Here is a 16,176-nt window from a genome sequence, read left to right as displayed (position 1 = left end):
AGTATCGGTGATATGCCACACACAGGTTAACGCTAAGGTCACTGACTGTCGAGTTATCCTAGGTGGTGGGTCGCGTAACCATCAGTATTTATGAAATGCAATTTCGCTTTAAAGGTCAAGTGGCGTGGTGCAAGTTAGCGCCGTTCGACCCGCATGACTCCAAGCATGCGTAACCACTAACTTCAGGACGATTGGTTGTTATTGTCAATGAGCATATAACCTGAACAAAGAGCCAAATGATTTGTATTGCCATGCTAAGCATAATATAGTAAAACCATAGTCGTTTGAATTCCGTCATTTGCGATTTCCTACAATACATTAGATCGTTTTTTTTTTGCCGAAACACACAACTATTCCGTTATACTATGTATTGCTATTCCGTTATGCTATGTTTGGGACTTCAAAGTGCATGTGGAATATCGATTTTTGGGTCACAGAATCCACACGGCCCGAACTTACCACAAAAACACAAAAATAGGAGAAATTGAAAAAAGCAGTGACCACCAAGTGGATTTGAGTGGTGTGAGTAACTCTACTTGTCTTGATTGAGTTTACAGACAATGCATGGCTCACCCAAACCACATACCACACACCCTGCTGACACGTAGTGCATAAAATAATTTTGATTGAAAAAGAAAACGATTTAAATAAACGTTTTTAGTGAACACAAAATTGAAGGTCAATGTTGTTGTTACTAATACATCATACTATGATTTCATTTTTGGAAATTAGCGCAAACCACTATATTGGATTTTCACGTCGAAACAGATCGGAGATTCCAAGCGCGTTTCACACACTGTTCCGTCGCTTTTCCCAGCCGTTTTTACTAGAAATCTTACCGACAAAAATCTCCAAAGCAGACAGGAGTTGAGTAAATATCCGACAGGAATGTGTGATATTTTAGGTTGCGGTTTTTGAAAAATCCGTGTTTTCCACATTCCGACTGCCCCCTTCTCAGAAACCTCAAATTCCACGTAACGTGAAAACAACGCGTTTCCTTAATCTCAGCGACCAAATATGTCCACGGTGTGGATGACCTGGACCTCCCCGTAGACCATCGTCACCAAGTTTTTACAACTGTCTGCGTTACTGGGTATGGAGAAAGTAAATTTTTGCGGTTAATTACGTTCACGGCATAATCCGGTTGTTTCTGGGAATCCTCAGTTTAACATCTGTCTGTACTGGGTGACACCTGCTTTCCCTGAGTCAGTCTTCCGGATGACTCAACTTTACACTTTTTGTCCTATGAATTATTCCCAACCGGTTCCGAATTAAAAGGCCGAAACTTTCACTCACAGCACCGAATGTTAATACTGCTTCTGCTCTGATGCAAAACCTTGCAGACAAACGTAAATCAGGGGGTTTCACTTTTATTAAAACAAAAAAATCGAAAACTCACAGCGGCGTGTATACACTTGAAGAGGGGTGCAAATGGAAACGAATCAAGGCAACGCCTCAGCCAAGGGTCACGACATATTTTGACGCATGAGACAGGTGTTTAGATACTGTACGACACGAATGAATAATCAATAAGACCGACATTTTGTCATGTTCACACCCTTGCCGTCTTCAAGTGGACCCGAAGATCGTGGACCCCGGGGCTGCTTGCATAGATGACAGATTGACAGTTCGGCGTCATTAGACGAGCTTATCGTCCCGCATGGCGCGCTTTTCGGGCATGCCTCGAGACTCTTACGCGAAAACGGACAACACGCAGACACACAGTTTGTTTAACGCTTCAAGCTTGAATGTGCAAAGGTCGTTGAAACAGTGGGAAGGAGGGGGTGCTTCGGCTTGCCTGCGGGAGTACCAGTCACTCAGTGCAGGCGACCACTCGAAGTGCGATTTACGAATCCGCAGAGCAATCATATGTCTGCATTTCCTCGTCTCCCACTACAGGGTACGACAGGCCATGTTTCGCGATGAACACGGCGCACAGGTGCACGACTTCGGGTATGTGATGGTGTAGCTGGGATTGACGCCAGGCGGGCACCCTTTCAAGATGAACTTCTTGGATACGGCCACTTGGGGCATGCACACGGTGTGATTGTATTCGCTGTGACGAGGAGACACATCGGGAATCTAAAAGTGAAAATAAGTATAAACAACCATGTTCTGGATACACGAGCAAAAATCATATTTAACAAATGGCTTGGGTTTGTACACACCTCCCATGTATCGCATCCTCCACCGCATGCGGAAACTATAATTTTCGCAGGACGACATCTCGGCTTTTGCACCACCACCATGCGCCTTGTGAGGTTGCATGATCTGCAGGAGGAATCAGAACCTCTGCTTGACGCCGAACGTGCGATGCGTTTCAAGATAGAGGTTGGAACTGGTTGGACAAATCCTTCCTGAATGTCATCTTCTACCGAAGTTGTTCCTCTTCTGCTCACTTTAATGAGCTTTGTCGTGAATCCCACGATCTCGCTTGGTTTAAGTTTACTCTCTTCGGCAGTTGCGGTGCTGCATTGGCAAAGCAACATTGCCACGCTGAGATAAATGAAAAGACTCAGCACTGTCTTGGCTCCAAGGACGCTGTTTTTCTTCATAGTTATTTCCATTGTGATAAGTAGGGTAGTAGTCGGTATATTCGCTTTCAGTATAGCGATACGCAAATTCTAATGATCAGCTGAAAGGTGCGTCTGCTGCTCGAGCTGAATTAGGATAGCTCACCTTCGCCGCGCGCTGCCTTTTATATACCGCTGCAGGTTCGTCTCAGGCTCAGCGAGCCAATGATAAGATATGCGCGCGCCCTCATCGCCCGTAAATAAATAAACTAGCGACGCGTCCCAGGGCCGCTTCGCCGAGCCGCAATAATCTGACATTTACATATTCAAGAAAGAGCGGGAGCATAAATCATTTATGCAACCGCGCTCACTTGCAGTGAACGGTACCTTCTTTAATACAACTGGAGTGGGTGACCCTTCTTCAAGCGAATCTCTTCGTTGACGCATGACGCAGGAGCGTCACGTGACGTATAACGTGCGACCTGCGACACGCCGCCAGTTATTGTGAAACTGAGAAGTAGGTGGGCTCGTCGTTTCGATACGATACGTTTAACGAACTTGTCTTGCCTTTGCCCTTTTAAGGTGTCAAACACATCAAATAAGGCTTTCATGTTTTTAATCTTTTTTAAAACAAGTGCGTCAGTATGTGCGCGTGGCATTTACGTACGTTAACTAATTTAATGAAATTGAGTTTCCTCTTTTGATCTGTGAAATTACTTGTGCGTCATACGTTATAGTCTATCTCATCCAAATGAACAAGTGACGTCGGGCCAACATCGTTTCGTCATCAATCTGAACTTTGCCACGGCCCATTGAGAAATTTCCTGAAACATTGACGATGTTTCGAAATATGTGCCCAAAAATACCTTCCCGGTAATTCTCCTTCGGGGACTTGTTTTAAATTTTTTTTTGTAACCTACTTTGATTGTAGAAGAGCAATTCTTATCAGGTATTAGTTAATAACTTCATCCAACCTTGCCTCAGAATTTCGAGACACAATGACAAATTTGTAGTTTCAATTTTTTAACATACGTCGTGGCCATATTGCTTCTACATGATTGGTAATATGTTACTGTCAGACGTTTTGTACGTCTTCCAATTACATATGGACCAATTATGTTTTCTTCGAGAATTTGAAATTTACAGATTTACCGCGTTTTAAAAATACGTTTCGCCTTTTTCCTACATAGATACAATATTTGCATCAAGTAGATTTATTTTATGATAGACTACAGGCAAATGCCTTGGAAGGAATATAAATTTAAATAGTAGGGATGAATTTTGCGAGAGCAGCAAAACGTGTGCATTTAACGTTCTAGTCTGGGTTGAGGGGATAAAATTACTCCTTGCTGACATCAAGTGATTAGTATATCAAGAAAAATGACAACAACTACTCTTTTGCGCCACCGAGTAACTGCTTCCGTGCGATGAAACCAAAAGCAAAACTTGCAGGCTACAGTCTCAAAACACCACTTTGTAATGGGCAAAACATGTCTTTTTGCGTTTTATGTAGTTCCTGCGTTGTTATAGTCAAATAAGCTAATAGCAATAAAACAAAAATTTAGGTTTATTGTGAACACAAGCAGTACAACCAATACCTTCTTTTCTATTTTCTTTCTTGCGAGTTACTACGTTTATGTTCAAAACATTTTATGATATTTTATGCCTGATATCATTGAAAGTTCTGACAGAAACAAAAGTACAAATGTGCTTATGACGAGACTGTAGGTCGTCATCCTGTAATTAACATACAGCCGTGCTTGTCGAGACTATCGAAAACGTATTTCAATTATTTTTTTGGTAAAACGCGTTGAGGTACCTCAAAGTGCACTAAAAGTTTATCTTACTATTAGTTTTTATTAAATGACTCTGTAACCTCTAGGGAGCCAAAACAAAAGAGTGCAAGAACTGCATCTGGCTCCGGAGCCGTGGGTTGTCGACTTCTGGATAAAATCAGTTAATTCTACATATGTACATAATATTGTTGCCTGTTGCAAAAACAGGGCAGTAGGTGGCCCTTTACTTGGTCAAGCGCCCGACGCGTATACTAAGTAGAGAACCTGACCGGGTTTCGTGCCAGGATAACCTGGGTTAAAACCCCGGTGTGTGGTCAAAAAACAACAAACTTTTCATAAAAAAGAAGTGACAAAGCCAGTCGAGTATGTGAACAGAATTTGAACACTATATTCATGTTCGTCGCCAGTGTCGTAACATTGTGGTTATCTTGCACGCATTTATGATAAAATTACTGCGTTGTGTCATAAGTATTGCTGAATCAATTTTCACCCCAATTTCAACCACATGCGCAACAGACCCCTGTGGCTTAATAAAACTATAAAGAACCATATAGTAAACGTTTTTTCGAAAATTTTATCGAAGCGGGAGTGATTGCTCATGACGACCTGTTGGACCGGAATGGGGAGTATCTGAAATACGATACACTCGCTCCGAAGTTTGGTCTTGTGCCAAACACAGTCGATTTCGTTAAGTTTCTGAAGCTGGTGTAAGTATATCTGATGAGTGAGACTATGGCTCATCAGTTCCTTCACGAACGAAAAGCTAACAGACGTCTCGAAAATATCTTACACCACTGTGGGCCTTATACTCTTGGTTGAAAATATAAATCCACCCAAAGCACAAGGTTATTGGAACTCCTTACTTGCGGAAGCTAATCTATAAAAAAAAATACCCCAAGCTATACCGTAGAGGGGAAACTAATAAGCTTCCAAATTAAATTGAACCTTATAACCATCGTGACCAACAAAAAATTAAAGCTGAGTGAAAACGGGATCGTGCGTCTTTGCAAAAAAGCCTCGGAAACAGTTTTTATTATTATTGTACAAAGTCTAATAGTAAAACAATTTTGGGAAAATGTTGAGCTGTTGGCTTAGTGCCCACCTTCTCGCTATCCCCTGCATTTTTCACACGATGCATGTTGTATTTAATTTTTTTTTAATATGAAAAAATAAGTGAAAAAAAATTCGTCTATTAACCAACAACCATTCTTCGAAACTTTGTGATGTGTTGAGCAAAGGTTTGTGGTATAACTGCGATTTCGACAATTAACTTCCTGTTTTACGTAAATTTAAGGCCCAATCATTACAATCGTGTGTGTACCACGTGATTGCGCAATCACAATCTGCCAAGGAATTTTAACTTGGAAATGCAGCTAACAAATTGATGCAGTTTTAGGAATATTAATACCAACATTTTATTATGAATAGATCATTTATATAGTATTAAGCTACATAATGGCTAAATTCGTTCCACCTGAAATTCAAGACAATGATCATGGTTGGGGGCCTGTCAATTTACCAGAAAAATTTAAAGATATGCCCTATCAACCATTCAGTAAGGGAGACCGCCTTGGAAAGGTATGTGCAAAGCAAAACTTTACTATTTCTTTGAAATGTTGCTGTTTATTTGCTTGTTGTTTAGGTTTCAGATTGGAGTGGAAACACTTATCAAGATCGTCGTTTTATGAACAAATACAACTCTCAGTTTGGTTCTGGTAGTCAGTATGCTTATTACCATGATGAAGATGAAAGCAGTTTCCGGTTGGTGGACAATACCAAGGTAGGTACTGCCGGTTGCACTTTCAATTACAAGTTCACATTCCAAATGTATTTTGCATGGTTTAATCAGTTGACATTTTTAATATATTTATGCATCAGTTTCTATTTCTGCATAGATTGCTGATAAATTTCGCAAATAAGTGTAGCAAGAATATCGTATTGCTGTTAGTCTGGTGTTTAATATAGTAACTTTATTATGACTATTTTTATGTATATAATCCAAATTGTAAAATATGTCAAAGTGATACTTTTTCTGTGTTTTTTAGGTGCAAAAGCCAGCCTACCAGAGAAACCGCTTCAGGTTCAACCAACTCAGGCAAAGACAACAACAGCAGAGGCAGCAGCGTGAAGCTGGTGGTGGTTCATCTAACCAGAAGCCCCTGACTAAACTTGAAAAGCGAAAAGAACGTGAGAGACAGAGATTGCAGAGAAATATGCAAAGGCAGTATGGACAAAGTCGCATCAGATGGAAAGAAAGACAAATCCAATCACAACAGAAAAGAAGGGATGCTTCTGTCACTGTTGCTGAAACATGGGAGGTGGGCAATTCCGATGTTTTATGTAGTTACAAATTTTGGACAAAATTTAGGACATTACATAAAACAATTCGTAGACATAAGACTGATGCGGCACATTTTACAATTTGATTACATAAAACATGTATATATTTTCGTAAGGTTCTGGAAGAGATGGATTTTAATCGCCTGTCAAAACTGAAGCTTCCAGATGTAGGTGAACCAGAGGACCTATACACATGTGGAGAACTTCTTTACTATGACAAAACTTATGACAGGGTTTCAGTTAAAGCAGAAAGGCCACTTCGAAGGTTTAACAAAGAATTTCACAAGGTGTGGTTCTGGCATTGCTCATGTTGAAGCTGGGCCAAATTTTGGAATTTTCAGTTTTAACCCTTGTCTGTTTCAAGGTTACAACCACTGATGATCCTATCATTCGCCAATTGACCAGGAAACCTGGCAATGTTTATGCAACTGATGCAATCTTAGCAACATTGATGTGTTCCACAAGATCCCAGTACTCTTGGGACATTATTGCCCAGAGGGTGGGAAAAAATAAACTGTTTTTTGACAAGCGAGATGACTCAAACTTTGACTTGCTGACAGTGAGTGAAACTGCCAATGAGCCCCCACAGGTATGGCATCTGTTTCTATACTAAAAGCAATATTTATTTCATAAAATATGGCTATTGATATAAGACCATGAAAATTAAAATGCATTTTGAATCATTTGTATTAAAATCTTGTGTTTTATACAGGATGAAGGAATAAATGCTCCCTTAAATTTAGCCATGGAAGCCACTTATATAAACCACAACTTCTCCCAGCAAGTGCTGAAGTCTGGGGAAAAGCGCAAGCTGTCTCATGCTAATCCATTTGTACAAGGTTTGTTCTAATTGTAATTAATATGTCTCGCAGACTAACAAAAAACACACTTATTGACTAAGTCATGTATTTAAACAGTTTTGTAAGCATACATTTAGGGATGGGCAATTCAGAATAGCGAATCCAGAAGATTCGAATCTTAAACTATCTGAATCCAAATTGTCTACAACAACCGAATACTTCCATGTACGATAACTTTCCGTATTTACCCGATTGTATGCCGAATGCGGCGGTGTTAAAAATAATTGTAACCCGCCCTTGAATGTAAGCCGCACGTAAATGTTAAAGGCAAACTTAGGTGCCCCACAACAATCACTGTCAACAAATCTGTCATTTTGGTTTGTCAGCTATGCTGATTGCTGTGTGTGATAAAACGTATTGGTACGGCAGAGCGAGTTAAAGGTAAATTTCATTGAAACTCAGAGCCGCAGACAAATTATCGAGTTGACATTAAATTATACAAGTCGCCCTCGATTGTAGGCATCACAAACGGTAGGTTAAACAACTTTACAAGCCACGGCTTACAATCAAGTAAATATGGTATGTATCTTTTTTGAGAACTTTTCGTCAATCTTCTGCTACGGTTGTGTCGTGTAGGTTTGACAGCCACAAAATTATGTTGTCACTTGCCAGACAAGCATGTAGAGAGCCTAAGTATATTACAGTGCAATAAATTTATTCTTTGATTGTGCTTTGTTGTTGGACTCATGTCAAAAAATCTTTTATGTTTATGTTGTGCTTCAGTGCACAAGCTAAAACAAAAACAGAACAGAACAGGATTCGGTATTCTGGATTCGATTTAACTATTCTAGAATGTTCTAAGATACTGTATTGTTCTATATTGCCCATCCCTACATACATTGCATTCTTACAATGGCCAAGTTTAATCTCAGTTTTTTAACAGGGGAATCTGACAACATTGCATCTGTGGGATATAGATACAGAAAATGGAACTTGGGTAATAACATTGAACTCATTGCTAGAACTGAACATGATGCAGTACTGAGCACATCTGGTGGGGAGACCAGTTATATAAATGTCAAGGTAAGAGTGTTATTCCTTGTAATATTCACATTGATTATATGTGGGCTCTTTTTAAGTAAATACTGAATCATACTGGCAAATTAAAATCTTGTTTAGGCATTGATTTGCTTGTCAGAAGTTAATGGATAAATATATGAAATCCACAGACATTAAATGAATGGGACTATCATTTTTGCAATGGGGTGGAATGGAGAAGAAAATTAGACTCACAAAGGGGATCCGTGCTTGCTACAGAGTTGAAAAACAACAGCTGCAAACTAGCGAAGTGGACAATGTGCGCTCTACTGGCAGGGTGAGTAAAACAAATAGGCATTAAATACCTAGTCTTTTTTTGTGTATATTGAATTTGTGTTTAGAAAGCCGTTTATTTGTGTAAATAATCAAGACAAAATTTACATCTTGCAGATCTGAATACATGAAAATGGGATATGTTTCTCGTTACAATATTCAAGATTCATCAAGGCATGTCATTATTGGAACACAACAGTTTATACCTAAAGAATTTGCGTCACAAATAAATCTGTCTGTGTCCAATGCTTGGGGGATTTTGAGGTGTATTGTTGACTTATGTATGAAGCAACCGGAGGGAAAATACCTAATACTTAAGGTAGTTTTAAAAATACCTAATACTAAAGTAATTTTATGAAAAAATCAGCTCTATACAACTATTGTTTGCGCAGGATCCCAATAAGCCAGTGATCCGTCTGTACAAACTACCAGATGGTACATTCAGCTCAGATGAGGAGGAAAGTTCTGATGGCAGTGAAGATGATGACAGTGAGAGCGATGATGAAGCAGAAAAATAGAATTTCATTTTCTGTGCCATTTTCAGACTAGAATATTGTATTGCTTTGGTGTGTGGCAAATTACCGGGTTGACAAAGATTATTATGCTCTTGTTTCCAAAGATGCTGAAATAAATAATTGGGAGGTCGGAAGCTGTGGCGTTTTATATGTCAAGACACAGGTGTATAAATACCATCCCTTGGTAAATGTTGGGGCTAAATGATTTTTGCCAATTCATGTAGATTTATTTTCAAACTGTAGACGTGGAGTACAAAACAAAATGGAAGAAATGTGGTGAATTACCCGAAACGTTAGTAATTCGTACGAATCGAGCAACCAATTTTTGAAAACCCAAACTTGTCAGATCGCCAGTCGCCACATGGCACAGCTGTTAGTTCCTGTGGAAGCGTGGCGCAGGAAAAAGGGAATAGCGTTGGAGAGAAAAGTTTGAAGAAAGGCTTTAAGCTTGTGATGTTACGCATCATTGGTCGTGAAGTAATATGTTGCATTTAACGTTATGGCGAAGTATGAACAATTTCCAGAAATGAATGTCATTGCAGCAAATAAACCAACAACACTTGGCACTTGTCCGACTGCAGAAGCCTTAAAAGTTATATTGTCGTCAAACTTCATTTGTCTTCAAACACATTGCTTCCTAAGCAATGAAATCGAATGAACATATACTTTGAATTAGTGCACTGTTTATGCAAAACCCTAAACTTCATGAATAAAATTGAGTACATTACAAATCGCGGATCGCGCGGAAATAAATGATATGACGTCAAACCGATAAAAGATTCCTATTGGTGATCGGGTCGGCGCCCCTGAAATTCAGCCTGGTGATTCCCAGCTACCAAGCCTGTCCTCATGATGAAGGTAAGTTTCTTTTTTGTTTAATATATTCACTCGTTTGTTGATGCCGTGGCGCAATGTGCGTGTTGTGTAAGAGCATTTTAACAGTGGAGCATTGCCACAATCCAGAGTAATGCGCGAAAATGCGTGGTGTGAAGAATGCGTTCACCTTTGACTATTTTTTTTTGTTCCATACCACGATTTTCAGTTTCACGGCGGTTTATCATTTATAAATAACCAAAAAAATACACATGTGTATGCAGAAAAGACCAAATATGTAGTAGCATCCGTTTCCATTTCGTTTGTTTTTTTGCAATCTGTTCATTTGACGACTTGTGGTTGTTGGGATTTCCAATTCGAAACACGCTAGTAGTCACGTGACTTGACGCCATTTTGTAAACAAAGTCAAATTATCACAACTGTCCGAATGTGACGCATTTGAGAGAGACAACTCAACATAAAATCCGAAAATTTTGTACCAAAGCAAAACTTTAACTTGTTAAAATGTCCTACGTACATAATGGTGAGCAAACAACAGTTGGTCCAAATGCATTATGATGGGTAGAGATAGAGACACATCTGTTCATTTTTTAGATTGTGCCATGGACAGATGGAACACAATAATAACATGTTTGGAGAGTATGGGTATGTTCAGTGGAATATTCTGAGCAATGTTATGTAGTACTTTCTATGTGTTCATTTCTTAGGGAGAATAACATTTTAGAAGATCTTGTTAGTGGAAATGGTGCTACGAGTAACTACCTTTCAAATGAGGTACCTAATTTTCAAGGATGGTGTAAATTTGTTTGACAAATGGTTATGATTTTTAACATTTTTCTCATAGTTTGTATTGATATTTCACTCCATTGTTCATAAAATGTTTTCACAGACAAACCAAACATTTGATGGGGGGTTTGATATTTTGCAACAATCCCTTAAGGCTGCTGACATATTGGGAGCTGAAGAGGCTACAGATTCACCATTTGATGACTTAGGCTTGACTTTTAATGGAAACTCACTATCTCATGTTGCAACTTCGAATGAAACCACCGTGAAAAATGAAAACGAGCACTTTGAAAACTTTTTTGATACTTCACAATTTTTTAATGTCCCTAAAACAACTGCAGAAGTTAACCAATCTCAAACCAACAATAATAATGGTACATCTACATCGCAGCATGGGTCTTCGGGTTATCAGCTTAGCACTACCAAACAGCCTGTGTACCAGCATGTTTTTTCCAGTACTAACCTGTTGCAGCCTACCCATCAGGTTTGCAGTAATGGTGATGCCAGAACTTCATCACCCAATCTTATATCTGGAATGCCAAGAACTGCTTCGCCAGGTTTGCAAGTGGCCAGCATGCCGAGAACAGCATCTCCAAGATTACAGGTGGCTGGCATGCAGAGGACTGCCTCACCAGTTTTGCAAGTTGCCGGAGTGCAGAGTAATTTAATTTCACAAAGGGGAATTACAACAGGGCAAAGATCTGCATCTCCTAATCCTCCTGCTGCCGTATCTGTTGCTGCGCCAAAGCAGTACAACCTTTTCAAAATTCAAATATCGCCAAAAACTGATGTGGTACAGACTAGCAAGTCTTACATGTTGCAGGCACCACCACAAAGTTCCCAGCACTTGACCACAGGAAATCAGACTCTTTTGTGTAATAGCAGTGCCAACAAGTTGAATAATGTCCAAGTGGTCAAAAGTGTTACACAAAATTTGGTTTCTGCACCTGTCATGCTTAGTGTTGCAAGGCAACAGAGTGATTTCCAATCTACCAATGCACAGGTTCAACATTCTACCTCATTTAGTCCCAGCAATTCGGCCTCGACCTTCACAAAACCGCTTGTTCAAAATAACATCGTCACAAACAGTCTGACTCTCCCTTCCAATATAAATGCCCTGAATCAAGAGGAGCAAACTAATAAACTCGCACTGCTGTTGCAGAGCAAGGCAAGTCAACAGTCTGGAGTTGGCAAACCAGCAATTTTGAAAGTTGGTAATCAGAGCATCAACATCTCAAATCTGAAAGTTGCCAAGGCCCTGGCTGCAAATATTTTGCAGCAACATATGAGGCAGCAGGCTGTGCAGCAACAGCAACAGCCACAAGTTATAAATGTTGCAAAAAGCCAAGGCCCTGCCTTTATAAACTTATCCAACATGCAAATGCAATCACCAGCATCTGTTGTGGCTTCAGCTTCCCAGCCCCAAATGAAAGCTCAGTATGTGATCAGCTCAATGGCACAAAGTGCACAGCAAGCTCTACCAGTTTCCCAGCAGCAATTGGAATTTAGCAACAAAGGGTCATTGGCTCAAAGCAATCTTACTGTTGCCAGCACTGTTAAACCACAGACTCAGTATGTACAACTTGCTATTTCACGAAATCAAGTTCCAATAAACCGCATACAGATTGCGAGTGTCAACATCCCCATATCTATCTCTACTACAAAGCAATCAGAGTCTGTGGAACTTGCATCTTCCTCCAACACTACTCAGACTGTGTTAACATTGCCAGGCACTATATCTAGTGTTGCCAACAGCTCCCATTTTATGCAAAATCGTTTTGGTTCTGTGCAATCCAACACTGGAATAGTGTCCAAAAACCAATTAATTGATAGTAATGCTACAATAGTTAACAAGGACCAGGTTCAAAAAGTGTGGAATCAAGTAAGCAATGTTTGCCATGCATGTGACCTTAAATTTTACAAGGTAAACTTAATAAAAATAATTTGTTTTTAGCAAAACAAGGCTTCTATAACTGTTGATGGCCACACATCAAGTCAAGTTGTATTGCCCAACAGCAGCTCAAATATTGCTTCATCTACAACACAATCAAAATCAAACATACATGTAAATTAAATGAGACATCCTTAATTGATAAAATCCAAATAACTACTTTATTTTTTGTGCAGAAGTCTGCCCTATCCTATGTAACTTTTCAAGTGGATCCCAATTTGACAGACCAACAGGTTGAACAAGTACAACAAATAATTTCTCAAAAAATGTCCTTGTCAAAGGTAGGTGTTCAATTTTGCTAATAGAGGGGCAGCCAAACCCTGGCATGAGGCAATTATTCATGGTGTGCTAAGTGATTTACCAGTTTAAACTCCAATACTTTGCTGAGAAAGTGACTAAATGCCTGGAAATTGTTTGAATTTTGCTACACTGTATGCTTGTTTATATATACTCTTTGTTGTCTGCAGATACCGACCCTTTCAAAAGAACAGAAACAGTTGCTTGCGGCCTTCCGTGCACAACTTCGAACTATGGAAACACCAGTGCAGCAATACTACCTCCGTAATCCCCAGTTGTTTTTGCAAAAGGTAAGTTTTCAGTCCCCTTCCAAACATGAAGAAAAACTCTGTAAACTTGGTGTGCAACAAAAGTTGACCAGGCAGTTCAGTTTGCCACTAATCCAACATTTTTTCAACTAACACAATGTGAAAAAACTAGGTATTTTGTGTTAGTTAGTAACTTCATAGTTTGTTTTTTAGACTAATTCCCACTTTTTGTAGGTATACCAACAGTTACAAACAGGAAAACCATTTATTATGCACATGCGGGTTGACAAATCAAGGTTACAAAATGCACAAGTATCCACTACCTCCTCTTCTGGCGTGGTAACGCAAGTAAGAATTTACGATGTATATATGTATAACTTTTGTAAGGTTGTTTATATTAAATTTTGTCATTCAAAGAAATTTGGAATTAAAACTTTCACAATTCGTGTTATGAACTGTTTTGTACTTTTAGTTGGTCAAGGAAGAACACCCGACAATATCGTTAACAAGTAACTTTCCAAGAGCAAGCTCACCATCACTTGGAGTTAAACGAAGTGCTACCCCTACACCACAAATACAATCCAAAGCACCAAAACGACAGGCAACTGAAGTTAGTGCCGTAATACAACCATCTGCTTCCATGACACCTGTTAAAAGACCATCTTTGTACGTATTTTTGTGCTGTTGAATATAGGCTTTGCGTTGACAGTTAATTTATACACAGAATTATGGAGCAACTTCAGAAACACCGGGAGATTGTGTGTAATCCTGATATCACTCCCTTTAAGACAGTTAGAGATGCCATCAGAAGATTATTGCCTTACCATACATGCAACACTGCTGAGGTAAGGTCAAAGAAAATATTTGATTTTTGCTGTTTTAAACACGTTTTTTTAGATTAAAGAACCTGACTTTGTGGAAAGTGAGCCGTTATATGAAGACATATCCAAAAGGTTATTGCAAAAAATGAACTCTATGCTTTCAAAGTACCACCACCTCGCTGACAAAGAGTCCACAGTAATATAACATGCCCCAGGCTGTTTTCATATGTTTTATTTTTTTCATGAATAAAAATCCTTTTCAGAGAAAAGAATGTTCAGCAGATGTTGTCATGTTACAAAGAGCATTTCTGCAAAGTGAACGAGCAGCCTCTCTTGAACTAAAGCAAAAAATCATGGGTACGTTGCATGTGACTCTTGTGTTTGACTAAAGACTTCTACAAGTTATGAAACATGTTTGCATAGAAAACCCAAGTGCAATCAGGGAGTATATGAAGGAGGACCAAGGAGGAAATGCACTTAAAACATATTTCAAAGGTATGCGAACTTTCTACGTCACTTAATAATTGAATAATTGTAACTGTAGTTAATAATTATTGACCGTTACAGCTGAAGGAGCACCGAAGTCGGAAAATATTCGTGACACCAATCAATCTTTAACGGGAGTGACTGACGATTTGCCAGTCGAAGCAGAAAAAGACGTTTTATTGCAGGAGGCTGTTCTGAGCATTCTTTCTCCTTGAATGTCTGTTGACAATTTGTTACATTTCAAGTGCTTTCAGGGGGCAGATTGTTTCTACGTCAGTTCATTGATATTTTTGCATTGAGGCAAGTCGTCGAAAATGTCTTCATAGCAACATTCAACTAGATTGTGGAAACTTATTGCTATGAAAAACATCCTTTTTGTGGTGGTGCTTCTTTGTATGTTATCGACCCGTTTGTTGATCATCAATCATGTTTGTTTTATTCATTGAGTGTTTTTTGCACTGTTAATTTGCCTTTCTCAACAATAGACGCATTCAAATTCTGTTGTTTATCACACTAAAAGAAAGCGAAATGGTAGTTTCTGATGGGGGTTATGTGCTTTCAGAGTCTAATTGGTAACTAGCCGCTGTGCAGAAAAAGTTTAGAAATGCTTTGTATAGATACCTGGTTAATCGTTCGGCCAGCACACTAACGAGGATGTTACTCTGACAACAAGTGATTTCTAAGGTAGTACCTCGTAAGGTTTTGTCATGACTCCTTCGGGGTTTGTTCCAAGAGTGGTAGAGGTGCTTTTGGGGGGTTCTGTTCTGAACGTCATTCTCGTCTCTGTTGGTTAACTTGACACGACTGTCAAAAACCGAACAACTTATTTGTTTTAACCCTGGAGGTATGTACTGTTCCTTCAGAACAGATGCTTTCATTGTAAATGGGCGGGGCGTGTTCCTATAGTTCTGGAGCTTTTTCTTTACTGGCGGTTTGCGTGCTGCAGCTCCTATGTATTAAGAAAAGCGATTGGTTATTGTTTGATTGGGTACGGTAGATAGACTATGGCACTCGCTCCTAATTGTCGGTGCAGCACGTTGAAGCAGACTTATACAAGGGGCGGCACAGTATTGAAAATTCCCGTCGGGCAAACAAATGATTCCTTTTGGGATTAATCGAATTTCACGTCGTCGAGGTGCATAGGCATATTTCATGCATGGAGAAACTCGGGCTTTATCTCTTCCTTGTTCTCGATCGCGAATGGATCGTGTTGCTGAATTTCAAGTCCGAGTGTAGTCCAGATGACCGGTAATCTCCACCACGTTTGGACTGTCCTTGGGACGTTAAGGTCTGTCGATGTGGATCAAAGGAAACGTTCTGAGAACCGAGTTGGCGTTTGCGTTTCGATGGGTTCTGCTTTGGCCAGCACGACCGGGTGGCCACCTTTCGTCACATGCAGTTTGTCGCAACCCATCACC

General features: G+C 39.6%; 3 protein-coding genes across 5 annotated transcripts; 2 read left to right on the top strand and 1 right to left on the bottom strand.

Annotated features, from left to right (window-relative positions):
* Positions 1-1,354: 1,354 nt before the first annotated feature.
* LOC145899100 (glycoprotein hormone beta-5-like) lies at positions 1,355-2,681 on the bottom strand. Its single transcript, XM_082987818.1, has 2 exons — positions 2,169-2,681; positions 1,355-2,082 (listed from the first exon to the last, which is right to left on the bottom strand). The coding sequence occupies exons 1-2, from the start codon at positions 2,565-2,567 to the stop codon at positions 1,894-1,896; spliced, it is 588 nt and encodes a 195-aa protein (XP_082843944.1). The 5' UTR covers positions 2,568-2,681; the 3' UTR covers positions 1,355-1,893.
* A 2,991-nt stretch (positions 2,682-5,672) lies between these two features.
* On the top strand, positions 5,673-9,461 carry LOC145897462 (eukaryotic translation initiation factor 3 subunit D-like). The gene is made up of 10 exons (XM_082985769.1): positions 5,673-5,887; positions 5,952-6,089; positions 6,355-6,627; positions 6,766-6,936; positions 7,014-7,238; positions 7,362-7,488; positions 8,393-8,532; positions 8,679-8,824; positions 8,938-9,139; positions 9,213-9,461. Exons 1-10 carry the CDS (start codon positions 5,765-5,767, stop codon positions 9,336-9,338), a joined length of 1,671 nt encoding a protein of 556 aa, XP_082841895.1. The 5' UTR covers positions 5,673-5,764; the 3' UTR covers positions 9,339-9,461.
* A 702-nt stretch (positions 9,462-10,163) lies between these two features.
* On the top strand, positions 10,164-15,257 carry LOC145897565 (uncharacterized). Of its 3 annotated transcripts, none has more exons than XM_082985909.1 (14): positions 10,164-10,193; positions 10,764-10,814; positions 10,877-10,943; positions 11,059-12,837; positions 12,910-13,020; positions 13,083-13,187; positions 13,374-13,493; positions 13,686-13,799; positions 13,924-14,117; positions 14,176-14,296; positions 14,349-14,468; positions 14,536-14,629; positions 14,696-14,767; positions 14,840-15,257. In XM_082985909.1, exons 2-14 carry the CDS (start codon positions 10,780-10,782, stop codon positions 14,971-14,973), a joined length of 3,066 nt encoding a protein of 1,021 aa, XP_082842035.1. In that variant the 5' UTR covers positions 10,164-10,193; positions 10,764-10,779; the 3' UTR covers positions 14,974-15,257. The 3 variants fall into 3 exon arrangements, with proteins under 3 accessions (XP_082842035.1, XP_082842033.1, XP_082842034.1); XM_082985907.1 differs by lacking the exon at positions 10,164-10,193 and adding an exon at positions 10,224-10,692; XM_082985908.1 differs by lacking the exon at positions 10,164-10,193 and having other exon boundaries at positions 10,696-10,814.
* Positions 15,258-16,176: the final 919 nt, after the last annotated feature.

This window comes from Ascidia mentula, chromosome 4 (genome assembly GCF_947561715.1).
Source record: "Ascidia mentula chromosome 4, kaAscMent1.1, whole genome shotgun sequence".
Taxonomy (NCBI): domain Eukaryota; kingdom Metazoa; phylum Chordata; class Ascidiacea; order Phlebobranchia; family Ascidiidae; genus Ascidia; species Ascidia mentula.
The sequence above is the reverse complement of the archived record's forward strand: the minus strand, read 5'-3'. Positions and strand labels throughout refer to the sequence as shown.

Excerpts from the sequence above, each read along its gene's own strand:
- LOC145897565 (XM_082985909.1), top strand. The coding sequence starts at position 10,780 with ATGGAACACAATAATAACATGTTTGGAGAGTATGG. Across the intron at positions 14,297-14,348 it reads ATACATGCAACACTGCTGAG|ATTAAAGAACCTGACTTTGT; the intron begins GTAAGGTCAAAG and ends ACGTTTTTTTAG. Across the intron at positions 14,630-14,695 it reads ACTAAAGCAAAAAATCATGG|AAAACCCAAGTGCAATCAGG; the intron begins GTACGTTGCATG and ends ATGTTTGCATAG.
- LOC145899100 (XM_082987818.1), bottom strand. The coding sequence starts at position 2,567 with ATGGAAATAACTATGAAGAAAAACAGCGTCCTTGGAGCCAAGACAGTG. Across the intron at positions 2,083-2,168 it reads GAGGATGCGATACATGGGAG|ATTCCCGATGTGTCTCCTCG; the intron begins GTGTGTACAAAC and ends TTTCACTTTTAG.
- LOC145897462 (XM_082985769.1), top strand. The coding sequence starts at position 5,765 with ATGGCTAAATTCGTTCCACCTGAAATTCAAGACAATGATCATGGTTGG. Across the intron at positions 6,937-7,013 it reads TTAACAAAGAATTTCACAAG|GTTACAACCACTGATGATCC; the intron begins GTGTGGTTCTGG and ends GTCTGTTTCAAG. Across the intron at positions 7,239-7,361 it reads CTGCCAATGAGCCCCCACAG|GATGAAGGAATAAATGCTCC; the intron begins GTATGGCATCTG and ends TGTTTTATACAG.